This window comes from Centrocercus urophasianus, unplaced genomic scaffold, assembly GCF_019232065.1.
Source record: "Centrocercus urophasianus isolate 14NV4802_14NV808 unplaced genomic scaffold, USGS_Curo_1.0 seq_54, whole genome shotgun sequence".
Lineage (NCBI taxonomy): Eukaryota > Metazoa > Chordata > Aves > Galliformes > Phasianidae > Centrocercus > Centrocercus urophasianus.
Genome location: NW_024885133.1, coordinates 861,057 through 878,305, shown reverse-complemented (window position 1 = coordinate 878,305; position 17,249 = coordinate 861,057). Strand labels below are relative to the sequence as shown.

Genomic DNA, 17,249 nt, shown 5'->3' with positions numbered 1-17,249 from the left:
GCTGCAGAGGGCGGTGTTCATTTTAGACTTTAAAAGAATAAATTGTGCAGAACGGGAGAATCCAGGAGCCGAGAAACTGAGCATGCAAAAATGAGAGTACACAGCAGATATGCACATGGTAAACTTCATTTGAACTTGTTTACAAAATTGACAAAAAAAATCACCTTGTAAACTTATTCACATTTTTTGGAGCTCACAGAACTGGTTATAGAAGCATGCTGAAGTAAAGATTGTCGAGCCTCGTCTCGCCCCAGATCACATCCGAGCGAGCTGACCCTCACAGCAGAAACAAACGGGAGTTAAAGCTCACGCTGCAAATCACGTGATGTCCCTGGAGATCCTGCAGCACCGGGGGAAGGGCCGAGTCCAGCACGCGGAGCTCCCTCAAGCAAAGCGAGCATCGGCACGGCCGGTTTGCTATGGAGAGCAGCCAAGGGACTCAGGACATCACTCGACCTTCCGGGCCATCGACTGCAGCAGAAATGTAAGCAACTGAAAGTAAAGGATGGTTTTTATAAAGTGTACTTCGTAATTTCCTGAAATTTGCCCCACATTCAAAGGCCTCAAAAGGGCACAGACCCTGTTCCTAAATAGGACCATTTGGGGAAAGAGGGAGGAGGGGTTGGGGAGGGTTTGAATAAAATGCACATTTTTTAAAATTTTTTTTCTTTTTAAACATAAAACAGAAAATAAACATTTCCCAACGTGAGCAACTTCTGAGCCCTCTGCCATCACAGCTACCTTCCTGACAGCAACTTTCTGCAACTCTAAAAAACACTGCCTGATTTCATCAACTGCAGAGGATAAAATGGAAGTAAACTGAAAATATACTTGGAAACATTTTTGGTAACCATTTTTTTTTTTTTTTTTTTTTTTTAGATTTCACGCAGTCCTCGGGTTTCAGAAACAGAAGCAAACAAACGCCAGTAAGATTTCTGAGATGCCCACATTGCAGTCCCAGTCAAACCACAAAAGCAGGTTTTAACAAGAATGACAAAAACAACCCAAATGTTGGCTGCATTCCATGGAATAAACCAAAGCAACGCATGAGGAACACTTCTAAAATCACACTCTGACGGTGAAGAGCTTCGACTCCGCTCTCAAAGGCAGAACTACTTTTACCACGGCAGTGAGACTCAGCACAGATGAGTTCACAGAACGAACAGCACTGAACCTCAGCACCTTTTTGGTATCCCTGGTGTCCCCTCCCCTCTTCCCTGGACAGAAGTCCAGCAGCGGGGACTGTAGAAAACGGCTTGTCCCAAACGTTAAAGCAAATACAGGTAATAGAAATTCTGAGCTTTCTATACTGAATTCTGGATTAGGCTGCTTTAGAAATATTTTTAACAATTAGGAATAATATATTACAAAATTACCAAGATGAACTACAGTTTTTTAGACTCTGAGGTACATTAACAGTAATTGTGTCATCAGTCTCTCACCCCTGGATGCAACCAGAGTTAAAAACAATCCAACCTGTGTGACCAAACGCCACCAACACACTTGGAAGACATCTCTGCGCCCTGACAGCAGCGCTGCTGGGCTGCGCCTCGCCGCTCGGCTCTGATGGGTTCTGTTACTTTGTCTGAATTGAGCAGATTTTTAAAAATAAATTAGTTCAGTATAAATAATTCACAAACTGCTTTGTGCAAATTTTTTTTATTTCCACATTTATATCACAATGTGTCCACTTAAAGGACCAAATAGCAAAGTTGCTCCCTTCTGCATCCCAGGAACACAGAAGTCTAGGTACTGTACATTCACTAAGGCTCTTTGTTTTTGCAAATTGCGTTTATGATGGATATCCATAAGGCAAACAATATCTAAAGGAATGGTAACAAGTATATTTCCAGCATACAAACAGGCTTCCTTTTTCCCTCTCACAGTACAGTTACGAACTTGTAGCACCCTCGTTACATTTAAGTTCTAGAAAAGGTGATTTTTTTTTTTATTTTTTTTTTCCTAGAAGTTTGCAGGAAGGGAAAAGGAGGAAAAATATTTGGCTGGTGGTGGTGGGATCAAAATGTCATTAAACATCTGTTTTTGCAGCATTTCTCAGAGACTGGATTTAAACTGAAACCAGACTGAAATATGTGGATGCCCATGGAATGTTGAGCTGAAGCTGGTCTCCCAGCCTGCAGTGCAACACCTGCTGTTTAAAACCCAATCTCCGTACCACATGACTTTAAAAACACAATCATGTTCAGAGATGCGATACAAATAAAACTACAGTTTTTGCACATCGTCTCTTGAATATCTCACTGCCAAATAAAAACCCAAATCAAGTCAAATAAATAGATGCATATTTTGTTAAGGTAACTTCCACAATTTTCTCTGTACCTGCCTGTAGTCAGATTCCGGCATTCAGAAAGTGCTGGAAATCATCTTCGCTTTTGGGGACTAACACTTTTTTATAGCTGGCTCGCTATAGAGTTTTGAACTCAGTTTTCTCAACCTTCGTATGCCTTCCTTTGCAATTGTTAGTAAACTGGTAGCAGCATTTCACAAAAGGAGAATTTAAAGGGAAGAGCTGTACAGAAGCAGCTCCCTCTCACCCTCTGCTCGTTGGGCCTATTTGTCCAGGACAGGAGGCTTTCTCCATCTTTAAGTGGCATAGTGTCTGCCATTCTTGCTAACTGCAAACGTAAAAGCATTTTAGCAAACCTGTACTCAGTCTAGGCAGACGTAAGGCAGGATGTTCAATCTACCATCATCCCCGTGTGGATCTAAAGATATGCACTGTGTCCAATCATACCAGTTACCCTGTGTATCATAACAACCGTTCACGCCTGGCCAGTTATGTTCACGTATTCTGTTGAGATCATCACTCGTGACCTCCCTCGTGACCCCAGGCAAGTCTGTAGGTTTGCTGTTAGGAGCTAGAACGTGAGTCTTTCTAGCCTCTTTTCTAGTGCTTTCCTCCTGCTTTAAATACTCAGACATAAAGTAGTGAGCTCCTGGAGTCTGTACTCCTGATGAAGACAGCAAGCTACTCTGTCTGTTTAAATATGACTGAATTATTTCGTTTCTGGACAATTCTTTCCAGTTCGTTTGTTCAAAGGGGCTTTGCAGGTTGGGTTTTTGCTCCTGCTTTTCCGTTTCTGTCCTGTGCTGTTCAGTAAGTGCAGGGATTTCTACCTGCAAAGGATCTTTCGGTGTTAAAGGTTTTATCTGTCCTGTCATGGGATCAAAAGTGAGCTTTCTCTCTTTTAATCTCACAGGTTTCACACCCCCTTCTGTCACGTGCCCATCCAAGTTGACTGTATAGTCTCTAGGTCGGTACCTTTTCTTCTTTTTGCTATCTGAACCTGAAGCAGCATCATCACTGTCCATTTTCGAAGCGTCCTGCGAAAAGCCGACGTGCGACACGAGAGATTCCCCCGGGTGGGAGCTGGTTTTGCAACCGGGAGACGTGTGCTGCGGAAGCGTCCCTGCTGTGTGCCTGTGCTGGCTGTCAGGAGGCGCCTGCTGCTCCTGCCAGTGCTGGGACACCTCAGACACCGACTGCTGAGAGAACTCCAGTCTTTTTGCTGGCATCGGAGGTGTTGATGGTTGCATCAAGGATGGCGGCGGTGACGGCACCTGTGCAGTGTCTAAGAACTGAGACCTTTGAGATGGACTAGGCATGGAATCCTTTGGTGAGTACGTGGTGTGCTGCCGCGCAAACGCGTCGTGCCTGACATTCCTGGGACTAAACGAGGAGCAGCGCGGACTCTTGGGTTGGTGCGACCCGGAGGTTTCTTCCGATTTATCATGCTGCTGAAGCACTGCAGTCTTTAATAAGGAGGAAGTGCTTGAAGGTTTTACGAGTCCTGGAGAACTGGTGTGAGGTTTTACAGCATTTACTGGGATCTTATTGTGTTTATCGTTTTCGCTAAGTTCTGTCCTGCTGCTTTCAGGCCCTGCATGTAGATTTACATCTACAGGACTAGGAAAATTCTCGGGACTACCTCCAATTCCGTTTGTTGGAGGGGGTGAAGAGTTCTGTAATATTTCATGACTAACTTTGGAGACTTTCGGGGGAGGAGGGCCCTGATGCCCATCCCTATGTTCACCTTTCCTTTTCCGATTTCCCAATTTCTCTGGTTTTGGAGAATTCAGTTTCTGGATATCGTTCCTGCTTTTCAATTCACTGATGGGTTTTGACCCAGCCACGGCAGGAAGGGGCGCTTCTGGTTTGCAGTTGTGAGCACCGCCGTTGGCCGATCCGGGCGGATTCTGCAGCCCTCTTGGCACCGCCTCGCTCGGGGTCACAGGTTCTATCAACTTTTGCCAATTCCGCAACAATTTCTTGGCACGTTTGGCAAGTTCCTCATTGGATGTCTTCTTCCTCACCTCATTGATAAGCCTCCCAAGCCTTGTTTCCTAGAAAAAAAAAAAGTTGTTTTATAAACAAGTATCATTCGAAACAAAATTCTGACTCCTTTTTTAAGGTAAATTCCTGCTTTTTAATGCTTACCCTAAGAAATGCCTAGTACAAAATGCTAGAGATGCAAGAGCTGAATTAATCTTTTTGGAAGGGTTAACCCCTCTTGTTCTATGCTGTGCCACACAGCACAAAACCTACTGCTGGTTTTAAGCCACCCCTTCCTTCCTCCCCGGTTAAGGCACCAGAGCCATCAGCTGTGAAAACATCAGAAAGGAATTTTTAAATCCACAAGAATTTTGAGAACAGAGGTGAAAGCTCTGACGTGAGGGAACTGCAGCATCCAGGGTGGAAAAAGTGCACGAATTACGATGAACCTGAGAAAGAGGTGAGCGTTGAAAATCCAGAATCTTGTCCACATGTGGCTGTAACAGGCAAATATAAATGTCCACTGCACAAATCAAAGTGTGATTTATGTCCTATCTTCCTCCTCTGCCTCCTCCCTCTTTGCTCCCTATCTTGAAAGGCCAACAGATGAGCTTTCCTAAGATGTCCCAACATGGTTCCATAAGCAAAAGGAAGCATCGTGATAAGCAGCAAGTTGTGATTAATACAGAGCCTTACACAAACGGGAACCAGGCTGCACAGCACACCAAGCTGAACCCAGAGAGAAGTGCTGCACACAGAGATGGCAGAAGCAGCACGAGAGGGACACGATAACACCGTAATCGTGAATCCTCCGCAATCAATCCATTGTTTCAAGGAAAGCTCTTATGGAAATCAGACAGGCAGAGAAAGTCCTTTTATTCACACAAGAAAATCAAGCGATGCTCAGATGGCGACGTACCTCAAGTGCCTCTTTGGTAATGGGGTATTTCTCCAGGCTGGAGATCACTTCCAGCACTGCCACCATGTTATGGATCTGCAATAAGGAAGACAAAGTCACTGCACATTTCAGGTACAGGTCTCAGTTATCAAATGTGATTTAAGACCTTCCTCTTTATAATTGCTGGAAACATTAATCACAAAACTGCTGTCACATTGCCTAGCTTTAGGGAGCAGACTGTTCAAAAAATAGGGACAAGGACACTTTGCTGACCTAGTTGGAAACTGAAGGAGCTGTAACAAACACACACTTACATAAAACGAAATGAAAGAGCAGAAAAAAAAAAATCAGTGAGCTAACCAGGAAAGTTCTCAGCCCTCAGTCAAGGCATCGGTTACTTGTCCTACAGCCTAAAAGGAAACTTAAACATCAAGTGGACTGAGCAGAGCAACCAGTGGAATCAGAACCGCAGAATTCAGCTCTAAGCACTGCCTTACACTTACATAAGTCTCTTTTGTTTAGTTCTGCTCAAATTGTTCCTGCAGTCACACCAAGGAACAAACTGCCCCAACCCCACGCAGCGCTGCAGGCTGTGCCCGGTAGGGGTCCTCAGACACCCGGCTCCGGCAGCCTGAAAGGCTGCATGGTGCAGGAATGGCACTGCACGAGTCCGTAAGGCAGCGAGGAGAACGTCAGAAACCCATTTTACATTAACAAAGCACATCGCAGATTTTTGATGGGCTTCACTGCAACATTTGTGTGCACGGCAGAGCAGATCTGCAGACCCACGTGTGATATTAAAACGTTCTGACAGAACTCAGATCCTCGTTTCCATTACCTGACACTAACGGCACTGAAGCCTGGAATTTCTAACTCACCTTTGTAGATGGATTTAAATGATAAGAGGAGGAAAACGTGAATCACTGAACCTCATTTACTGCTTAACTGCATTGTGACTCAACTGGACACGAACGGCACCCGTGGAAAATCTCCCACAGAACCTCTGTGGGGATCCCATGGGATCCCAGAGCTGCACCCCGCAGCACTGCCAGCTCCTTCTTTGTAAGGAGAGGGGAAGCGTGCAGGGCTCAGCTCCTCCACACCACCCCCATCCTTCTGCCAATCCCAGGCTTTACCAGGACCGCCTTGGATAAAGCTGCCAACAATGAAATGCTTTCCCTGATTTTGAGTCATTTTTTATCCAAAGTTTTTGTTTTTTTTCTTTTTTTTTTTAAAGTCCATGTAGGCTTTGAGTGATCCGAACTCAGGTTGTAAAACCAACTGCCGACCAAAGCTGAATTTCTCTTGGATGCCCCTGCAGATACTTGAAGCCCCACCGCCCAGCTCAGGGCTGGGAATGCTCCTCTGAAGGTTTAAAGCAGCAACAGCACACGATGTATTTCAGCACTCAGAATTTCATTTCAGGGCACTGACTGTAAGAGTGGATCCTTGCACTCCTTCAGTGCCCAGAAAGGATGGTTTAAGACTGCACTTTAAGTGACACATGACACCATTCAGCTCCCCCAAAGCTTCTAGAATCAGAGCATTTAGGACAGCTGATGATGTTCTCTTTCTCAACACATCTTTCAGAACAGGAGTTACAGGGGTGCAGGAAGGCTCTGAGCATTGAACACGTCAGTAATCGGGACAATCAGTTCTACAGTTACTGGTAATCCCCAAATAGCAGCTCAATGACAAACTGATGGCAAAAAAGGGACTTATCAAAAGGTCAAGATGGGAAAAGCAATACGCTCATGTATACACACACCTACAGCAAGATGAAATTGGTCAGGGAATTTCCAGTAACTGCTTTGCCTTTGTTTTAGAATACCAAGATATCAATGGTTGTGCCCAAACCTCCATCGCCAACCGGAGCCCAGGCCCACACCACTTCTGATAGATGCTCCATTCCCTCCTCTGACACAACATGGTGCCAATTCTGACAGCAGAAGCTGCCTCACACCACAGCCTGTGCCCACAGCTCAGCAACAGGGCAGCACAGGACGCCTTTTGGGATTCTTCACACATCTGCAACCAATGGGAAACGCTGCTGTGCTGAAGCGCTCAGTGCAAGGAGTGCCAACAGTCGAACACTGCAGGAGCTCCTGCTCTCCTCGTGCTCTGAGTGACACGAAGCTGGGCTCTCCCTCAAAAAGAAAAGCAACAACTTCCATCAACAACTTCCATCCTCCCCCACAAGTTTGGGGTCGCCATTCTGGAGTGCTTCACCCGAACTGGCACAGAAAGAGATTTCAAAATAATACAGAGCAAAATCTCTCGTGGTACAGTCGAATGCTGTGACGAAAAAACAAGGCCGCCAGAAGCTCCCAAAGGCCTCAAGTGCCACCTTTTTAAGACGAAGGCACCTACGGAGGTAACAGCAGCGCATCCACACCGCACAGCAGGGCCTTCCCTTAGAGCATCAGTTACTGGCTGCAGAACACTCACACTGTCACACAACTGACAGGAGCACAAAGCTACCAAACCTGTCAGGACATCACCCGATTGTGAGCAGCAGCAGGAAGGAGCATTTATTCACACACAGTTATTAGAAACGCTAACTGGCACACAGCAGGCAAAGCAGCAGCACAGTGGAGGGGGAGTTGGGCAACCTCTCTGCAGACCGTGCAAGACCGCAGTTGCACAACTCCGTGCCTCCAACTTGCACATTGCTTTCATTTCTATTTTGCCTTTGTCTGCTTCCACTGCAACCCATCACTGCTGCCCCAAAACAAAGCCTCCCACAAAGCAATCCCAGGACCCGGCAGCAAACAACTACAAATAATTCACACTGCATTCCAAATGACCCCATGCTGTTCCCGTGTGGTGAAGGCTGACTGGTCCGGGTTAATTCACTCCAAGTTTACTGGGGAACATCTGCTCCGAGTCATCCCCAGTAATCCTTTCCAGCCAACCCTGATGACAGTCACGGAAAACAAATCTTATTTATTCCATGCAGGTCTCCCTGTGCCGCTCAGCCGTCCGCTGGAGCTCGCTGCTGCTGTGTCAGATCTGTTCCAAGTTCAGCAGTAAATGCTTTCACCGCAGTCTCAGACAACAGCACGGGTTTCTGAACTGTGGAAAGCTTCAAACAGTGGAATTTCTGCTCTTTAATTGCCATCTTAATCCTATTTTACTGTTACACGCTGAGACCAATCCCATAACCAACAGGTAAGCTCCATGCAGCGGTTTAAGAAGGACAAAAGCAGGTCTGGGAAGGGGGATGCACTGCAGGACCGGCAGCGCTGGGCTCTTCCCTGCACAGCACAGAACCCACAGAGCTGCACGTGGCTGCTGCTCCCGCTGCGCGCTGCCAGCCCCAAGCACAGCCCTGTGCAGGGACAACCCTCAGCATCTTCCTGAAGGCCACCACACACCGCCCTACAGGGCCAGCACTGCTGAAATGGACAGGAAGACAGCAGCATTCCCACAGAGCCACGGCCCCCCCGCTCTTCTCCAAAGCTCTCCAGCAGTTTGCTCGTGTCCAAGCACCAATCCTGCCCCAGACTGCAGCCTCCAATCAATACCAAGTCTTTCCCGCAACACTGCACTTGTGTAACAGTTATTTCACTGCATTATAATCCAAAGTGTGGAGTAAGAATAAAGAAGAGAAGAGCTGCTGTTCATAGTAGGTTTTATTTAAATGGTGCAGGGGAAATGCAGCAGGATGGTGTTTATTTAGCACCTCATACAGGGACGCGCTGGATGCAGACGTGAGCATCACACCACACAAACAGCAACCTGTAACACCATTTATTCAAAGACACAAACACTCCGAGTGAGAATTCAGGTTACGATCTGCTGGTATTTAGATCAGTTCCTTTGCAGCCAATCTATTAACAGTTTCCCCTACCCCCAACGTGACATGAAGTTGTCTAAAGATAGGGAACACGAGATGCTATTCACAGAAGTGACACTGCACACCATGCACTACTTCAGTCAGAATTTCTGAAAACATTTGAAAGTCAGTTTGCTGAATGGAATTCAAACATTCCCTGGCATACAAAAGACACAGTTAATGGTGGAGGAGAACTTCCTATAGCATTTAGGGAAGGAGACCCTTAAAAATGGAGGAACAGATGCTTTAGGCATGAGTTGAAGACATCCCCTGAGAGCACTTTCTACAACAGAGAAATTCACTGGGAGTCCACACTTGGAAAACTGATGAGCAATTTGTGCTGCAGAACAACAGCAGAAGGAACAGCCCTCGCTCCTGAGCACGTGGCTCTGTGTGGCACTCAGCCTTACCCCAGCTTTAGAATTTCCACCTCTAACTGAAAGTTTGAACAGGCTGCATACATTTTACTTGCACTTAGCTTTTATTCAACGGTCAGGTAACGCTACCCAGATTCCTTCCCATCCCTGCCTCACAAAGCCAGAATCAAAGCAGCATTAGGTCAGAGCGCAGCAGAACACTGCACTGCCAGGGGTGGGCAGGCCTGAAGTGCTCCATGTGAGCACATGTATTGGAAAAAGTAGGTAGGAGACAACAAAGCTTGAAGAAAGCCTTTCCATGCATTATAGACATCATAAAGAAAAGGTCATCAATTGTTCTCATGCTTGCTGACCTGATTTGGCCCAAGACAAACACTGATTATGTATCAGGAATAACCAGAGTGCTACCAGTGCACTCAAATAAGGCCTCTATCAGTTTCTGCAGACATTACTGGGGTTCAAGCACAGATCAGAGCAACCTGGAAGGAAAGTTTTACATCAGTGGTGTTACTTCAGAGGCAGAGGACCACACAGCTCCCAGACATCCATCCCTCCCTCCTATGCACAGCCAGGACTGGGCACAGAACACAGCAGCGGAGATGCTGGAACGCCTGCTCTCCCTTCCACCTATCAGCCAACTCAATGCAGTCCTCGTCAGTCCTGGCTTCCAAACAAAGGCACACAGGTAATTACAAGCAGCAGTCTGTATGATAAAGGACTCAAGGTGAATTTTTAAAGGATCTGGATGAATTTTCCGTGGGATGGCAGCCCACAAATACACAGATCCCAGCATGGCCTGCTATGAAGGCACTCCCTGGCTGCAGAACGATGTAGCATCCCTTGTCAGCTGCACAACTACAAAGCACAGTGATGTGCTCACAAGAAAGTGAGTGTGGCACAAATGTTCACAAACCTGGGAAGAGCACCATCACAAACGGGGAAGGCTTTAAAATCAAGTTTGCAGAAAAATAATTCACTACCCTCTCATCAGCAACTAGTAATACAGAACTTACGTCAGCGTGTATTAAAGAGAGCTTTAATGGAGGCGCCAAAAAAAAGTGCAGTCAATTGATCCTGGAATTATTGCTCACCAAATTCTGGGTAAAACAGCACAGCCCACCTCACAGCACCTCCAGCACTCAGCCTTCCCTGCCCACCCAGAGCTGCGAGCTGGAGATGGTTTGTTTCAGAAAGCTGCGAAGGTGCAGCAGAAGAGCTGTGTGTGCTCCCAGACAAAAGGTCCGGATCTGCAGGATCAGCACACAGAGCTCACTTGAGGAGCAAGTGTCATGAAAGTGTGCTAGAAAGAAGCTGCAGCAAAGAGCTGGCTGTCACCCTCAGACACAACTGCCACCTCTGCACAATCATCTCTGCAGTAAAAGCTTCAAAATACATCAAGCTGAGATTGTCACTGAGTGCTGCCGACAGACTGGGATGTAGGATTCCTCTCCTCCCTAACAGCCACGGCACAGAAGCGCGTGGTTCAGCACAACACACCTCATTACATTTCACTTCCAGGCATTCCCTCAATAGATTTCCATGGTCGAGGCTGGATGCTGTTTAACACTTTGACATCAGCAGCCAGAGCGAAGGAAGCGCTGTGGCCCCAGCAAACACCAACACAGCGTTATGTTCAGCAGATCACACCTCAAATTAAAGCAGTTTGTTAGCCCTGCAATATTGTTCCAAACGCCAAAAGCACGAATTACCTGCAGAAAGAATAATTTAGCTACGAGAACACTGAATAAACAAACCTGCAATTACATTAAAGTGAGTGTGATATACTTACCTGTACCCAAAATATTTCCCCAAAGATAAGTGCCCACAGGGCCACAGCACACCATGTTACACAGACCAGGGAAAGTTCATTGGAAGTTATCACTGAGCACAGCACGGACCTCTCAGGGCTGCAGTGAAGCGTTATCAGTGGAAGCAGGCATCTGTGTTTTTTTTTTTGTTTGTTTTTTTTTGTTTGTTTTTTTTTTTTTTTTTTAATATGATATTTATATTTGTTTTTAACTCCAAACATTATATAATAATATCTATGGCTTAGAAGAAGCACTTCTTAATTAGTACCACATTTCCCCAGTGGGCAGAAGTAATTCCTTCTCTTTCTGCCCTGACACATATTGCTCCTGAAAGAAAAAAAAAGAGCCCTGGACAAGAGCAGAGCCCCCAGAGATGGGAGCTCCCCAGGAGCTGCACAGGATGTGAAGCAGCACTGCTGTGCTCGGGGTGACGCGGGGCAGCAGCCATCACAGGTCTGTACCAGAAGTGCTGGAGATGCAGCAGCTCACAGCAGACCCTAAAGCAGTCTCACCCTCAGTAGAATGGTAACAGCTGGCAAATCTTGTTGCTATCCTAGGCCTGGACTTCTGAAACACAGGTTAAGCTGAGGGTCTTCACATCTTACACAACACCAGTTGTGGCTCCCCCCACCCGGAGCACGTGGCAGCAAACACTGCCCTCCCACCTCCAGCACTGCAGCCCCCTGCTGTGTGCCCAGGCTCCTGGGGCCCCGCTGCCCACAGCTGGAGCACTGGGAAGCAGCAGCATGGGCTGCTCAGAGCCAGGGGGTGTGAGCACAGCCAGCACACCTGGGCAGACAGCACCCCACACACCAGCTTTCCCCACACTGTGTCTCGCGGTGACTGGAAGAGGTGATTCCAGACATTGATCCTACCTACAAAAAGTCACCTCTTCCCTTCAGTCAACCGCTTCGTGGTTACAAGCAGCGTTACAGCAGTTATTTCCCCTTTCCTACTGGTGCTGCCAGTGCTGTGCTGCAGCAACAGCAGGCACACAGAGGGATGGGAAGGGGCTGAGAAACAAAACCTGACCATAAGGCTCCCACAGCCACCCCGAGCAGCACAGGTGAGCACAGTGAGCTCCCACAGGGCCCCAGAAGCCCCAGCCAGCGTAGGGCAGGGGGAGGCACAGGAAAGCAAGAAGCACTCTGCTTTTTAGCCTCAGTCCCTATTTAAGTGCTTTCAACCCACCCGAGCTGCCATACCTGTGGCATTGCTCCTCGCGACACAGCAGACATTGCATCAGGTACATCAGGCAGCTGAGCTAGACCAGAAACTGTCAGAAAAAACTATTCTGTCATTTTTCAACCCAGATGGATTCCCCAGTTCAAGCTCACAGCCAGATTCTGCAGACAGCTGCACCAGCACACAGAAGGGATGCACGTAGCAGGAATAAGGAGCGGGCATCATTTAACATCACCGTGAAACCAACACTCAAATTACAGCTTAAAAGCAAATGACTACTGCCATCAACACTGCAACCTGCACAGCACCAAGGAATTAGCAACAGAAAGCTCATTTGGCAGCCCCACATCTTCAACCCTCCCAACTCAAACTCCCCACTACTTCTGTTTTTCACAGATTCTGCCTTTGCAGCTCCCAGCTCAGTGACGCTAAGTCTCACTGCAGCATGGAGCACAGTGCAGACTCCTCTCTAGGAGCAACACAGCTCTGCCAGCAGCTACAAACCTCCTGGCCAGGCGAGCACCACATCGGAGCAGTTAAACCCAGCATCTGTGTGAGCATCACAGGCACTGACACAACACAGCCAGCAAGCCAAAAGAAAACTACCAATTAATTTGCAAGCTGTTTTGGAACGAGATGAGCAGTAAGACAGGAGAGAGAGGCCGAAAAACCAGCAGCATCACCACCCTTAAACCAGTGGGTTCAAACACACTCAGCTGCTGACAATACAGAGCATTAAGAAGCAGAACACAGTGAACACAGCAGGACTCCTACCTGCAGCCACCTGACCTCCCCCAGCAGCCAGGACTCCAGGCTAAGAAACACCACAGCCATCTGCAGTTCCCCCACACACCTGAAGCAATCAGCCACCAAGGCACAGAGCAGGGCTGGGATTTGATTGAAACACTCAAGAAGCAGACAAAAACCAACGAGAGGTACAGCAGGTTCCATCCTCTTTGCACACCACAGCTTCCTCAAAACTGATAAGCTCATTAAGGGCCTCACAGAAACAGATAAAGCTGAAGCAAAAGCCATGCCTACTTTCGCCCACACAACGCTTCCCTGCATCTCCAGAAATTACCAAGACCCTCCCAAAGCAAAGCGCTGCCCTCCTTCACCCCCAGCACTGATATTATTAGAGCTGTGTCTGGCAATGTCTATTCAGAACAAGCTCCCCTTCCTTTTAACATCAGCTCTAGAAAGCAGATCTCACTGATGGTTTTGTGCCTGGACTCCGGTAAAGCAACCAACCCAGAAAACAGCACGGAAGCACCGCTAACCATGAGACTGGAAGATCACCCAACACTCTGGCAAACATAACACAGTGCACAGACCAATTCATCATTAATGTTTTGGACTGCAGAGCTCTGCTGGAGGCCGAGCAGCAAAGCCATGAAGCTCAGTGTGCACAGCAGCCTGGTCTGCAGGCAGCCCGACCCACACAGCGAGCATCCGAGAGGCAGTGACCTCAGACCAGAGCTGGGCTCACACCTCAGAGCGCTATTAACAGCAAATAAGTAAATTATTGTCTAATATTCCAAATACAAAGGTTGCTACGCATTCAGGCTGAGGACCCATTAATTGTGAGCACAGTTCTAACAGCCTCTCCCACCACACTCCCTGATGGGGCCGGAGTGCCTTCACCCCACAGAGGGGCTCAGCTGGGCACAAAGGGTGCCTTCTCAGCACAGCGAACCCAAACAGAAAAGCACCGCTTCTACCAGAACCAGGAACCCCTCTCCCCTAAGAGCCCACACAGCTACAAGAGGCCGTCAGATGCTTCTCCAGCTACAGTGTCCAAGAAATGCTCCCAGGAGGAGGATTTCCCTGCAGGAACCACACCGCCCTGCTGGGGGTACAAAACCCAGCTCCCTGCTGGGCCCGTCCCACTGACCCCGTGCTGATATGTGGGCTGTAAGTCATGGAGCAGAAGTAGTTTGTCCATGTTTTTTCAAGGGGAAAAGGCTGAATAAATGGAGAAATAACAGCAGACATCCCAGGTGGCTTCCAAGATGATGTAATTTTTTTTAGATAGCTTATTTCTTACAGGTCTCCTTTGAAATAGAGGTTACTCATACAAATAGTGAACTAGGTGTGTGAAAATAAGTTGTACATACATTCTGCAGCAAGTACTAGAAGTGATCTCAAGTGCTAAATGTGTGTACAGTGTAAGCAACGCTCTGGAGTGAGCAGGGCTTCAGGCAGAGATTAAAACAGATCAACAACTGGAATAGATAACAGCTTCTGAAAGCACATGGGTTCCAACAACCTGAGGAAAAGCCATCCTGTCAAACTCACCACAGGAAGGGACCTTCTCCGACAGGACCTCAGACTTATCCAAGATTTGCTCATATCACAAAGACCTCCATAGGCCTGCTGGACTGAATATCCACACGGCTGAAGTGGGTTGTGTTGGGGACGATACCAGCAAAGCTGAAGTTAACAGCACCTCGCAGCAAAGCATGATGAGAAGCACATCCCCTCCTCAGCCCCACCAAACAGATCCCTCTGCTCCAAGAATTTGGTGCAGTTTTCACCCCCCTCCTCTCCAGAAACACACACGTACCCACACCAACAATTACATCGAAAAGTCCAAAAGAAACTCAGGCCTCAAAGCTTCTTTCTTAGTAAACAAGGAAGTCAATCACAATAATGAATGCTCTAAGTTTGAACGCAACCACTTCTTTCAAGAAAAGACTCCAGAAGCCAGAAGAAAGCAGCCACAACTTTCCCTGAGCACCAAGAAGTGCTGCAGCTCAGAGCTGCAGCTCAGAGCTGCATGACTGCATCCTGTGGGAAGACAACAGAGCAGCTTCTTGTACTTCTGCATTGGAGATCGGGTCAGATTTAAGTTACAGTTTGCTTTTAAGGGTGTTCAAAGCTCAAATTTTTCTTCCCTTCACAAAAACAGCACAGCAGATAGTTCTGTCTGTCCATCTACTGTTCACCACGTGTTGGAAAAAAAGTCCAAGTCTGTATGCTGAACCTCAACTCCACCACTGCTGCTCTCATTCAAAGAAGAGGTTAAAATGGAAGACAGCCCCCTGCCTACAGGCATTTCTGAACAATGGGCTGATTTTTCCGCCGCTAATTATTGCCCTGGATAAGTATCAAGTATGTAGAATTATAATTTAACATACATTGCTGCTAAGCTTATGGGGCTACTGACCTCCTGGCGGCCCAGCAGAACATTGCCTGATGCTCAGACCTCCCCAGCAGAGCTGCTGCCCCGTCCCACCACCACAGCACTGCCACAGCACAACCTGACACCGCATATGGACAAAGCACATTCATCACAAAACATAATTCTTAGGTCCTTAACCCTACACAGATACAATGTTTTAGAAAGTAACCCCAGAAGCAGGGCAACCAGAGTCAGCAGGTCTGAAGTTACAAGAAACCACAGCTCTAATAGAATTATGTTTAACTGGGCTGATGCTCAGAGCAAGGTAAAATGAAAAATCTGTGGCCACAAGAAGAAGGCCCAGAGCAAACAGAACTCATGAAGCAATGTTTCAGTGTCAACCAAGTTAAAGGACTGCAAACTCCAACAATGGTGAGATTTGAAAGCCCACCATCATCACTCATTACTGTTGCTGAAGCTGGTAACACTGCAGCTCGTGACAAACGTGTATCACAGCAGGTTGTCACAGGGTGGTTTTTCTTTCAGTTTTCACATCGCTTGCACGGCGCTACAGGATGCTTCCAAATGGCCAGAACTTCATCAGCTACTCTGAGAACACCAACACCAGTCTGCTACGGGAGAGATTTGCTCAGAGAGAAGCAGGCACGGCTGTGATGGGACCCAGAGCCCACCTGGCAGCGCTGGTGCAGCACAGCACGCTGCAGCCTGACTCACCCTGCTGCCCCACGACAGACTGCAGACGGCTGGGAGCAGCGCAGCTCTGAGTGCTGCTGTGCAGACGTCGATCTAAGGCTGAAGAAATCTGGCAGACTGCAGACCCTGCAGCCCTCTCACCACAATAAACACTGATGTGAAGAGCTGCTTTAATAAGCCAAAAAACCTTAAAAGGAGTAAATAACATTTTGGATAACCACAGCTTACACACAGAAGACCACTTACTGGTAAAATCTACGCCGACTCCCGTGCTTACTCTACATCCCAGAAGGAGCAGATAAGCTCATTAGCGCTCTGCAGGGAAGGATAAAAGCGAAGACCGAGGCCGCCCGCTGCCGGAGCCGCTCCAGCGCCCCGGATCCACCTTCGAAGCCCTCCGGGCGACCCCCGAACGCGGGGGCGGCCCCGGGCCCAACGTCCGCGGCGGGAGGCGGCAGAGGGGCCGCGGAACAGGTGGGCGCCCCGCGAGGCTCCGCAGCCCGGCCCAGAGCCCCCTGCAGGCCGCACCCGAGCCGCGGCCTGGCGTGGGGAGGCCGCCGGGCCGCGCGCCGCATGGCCGGGTAGAGCCGGACGGCGCCGAGAGACGGCGCGGGGCGAGGGGTGGGGGAGGGGAAAGGGGGAACGCGGCCCGAGGGGAAACGGGAAGAAACCGCCGAGCCCCGCGGACGGAGCGGAGCCGCCGGGAGCCGGACCGGGGGCAGCACGGAGCCGGGAGCTGCCCGCTACCGCCCGCAGCGGAGGCTTCCGGTGCCCGGGCTGGAACGCGTCGAGCCGCGGTCCCGGCAGGAGAAGAGGCGGCGGCTCCCGGCGTTCCCTCAGCGGGCGGCGGCGGGGCCGGAGGGCGGCCGGAGCTCAGCGTCCCCGCGCCGCGAGTCGGGGAGCCTCGGGCCCGGCGGGGCGTACTCACGTTGCTCTGCGGGTCGATGGCCTGCAGCAGCCGGTCCCTGATCTGCTGCGGGGAGGGGGCCGGAGCCGCTGTCATTGCCTGGG

At 48.7% G+C, this 17,249-nt stretch overlaps 1 protein-coding gene across 2 annotated transcripts; it reads right to left on the bottom strand.

The window, feature by feature from the left end:
- Window positions 1-126: 126 nt before the first annotated feature.
- On the bottom strand, window positions 127-17,241 carry MED26 (mediator complex subunit 26). 2 transcript variants are annotated; one of them, XM_042835637.1, is made up of 3 exons: window positions 17,167-17,241; window positions 5,214-5,288; window positions 127-4,365 (listed from the first exon to the last, which is right to left on the bottom strand). In XM_042835637.1, exons 1-3 carry the CDS (start codon window positions 17,239-17,241, stop codon window positions 2,671-2,673), a joined length of 1,845 nt encoding a protein of 614 aa, XP_042691571.1. In that variant the 3' UTR covers window positions 127-2,670. The 2 variants fall into 2 exon arrangements, with proteins under 2 accessions (XP_042691571.1, XP_042691572.1); XM_042835638.1 differs by lacking the exon at window positions 17,167-17,241 and adding an exon at window positions 16,485-16,615.
- Window positions 17,242-17,249: the final 8 nt, after the last annotated feature.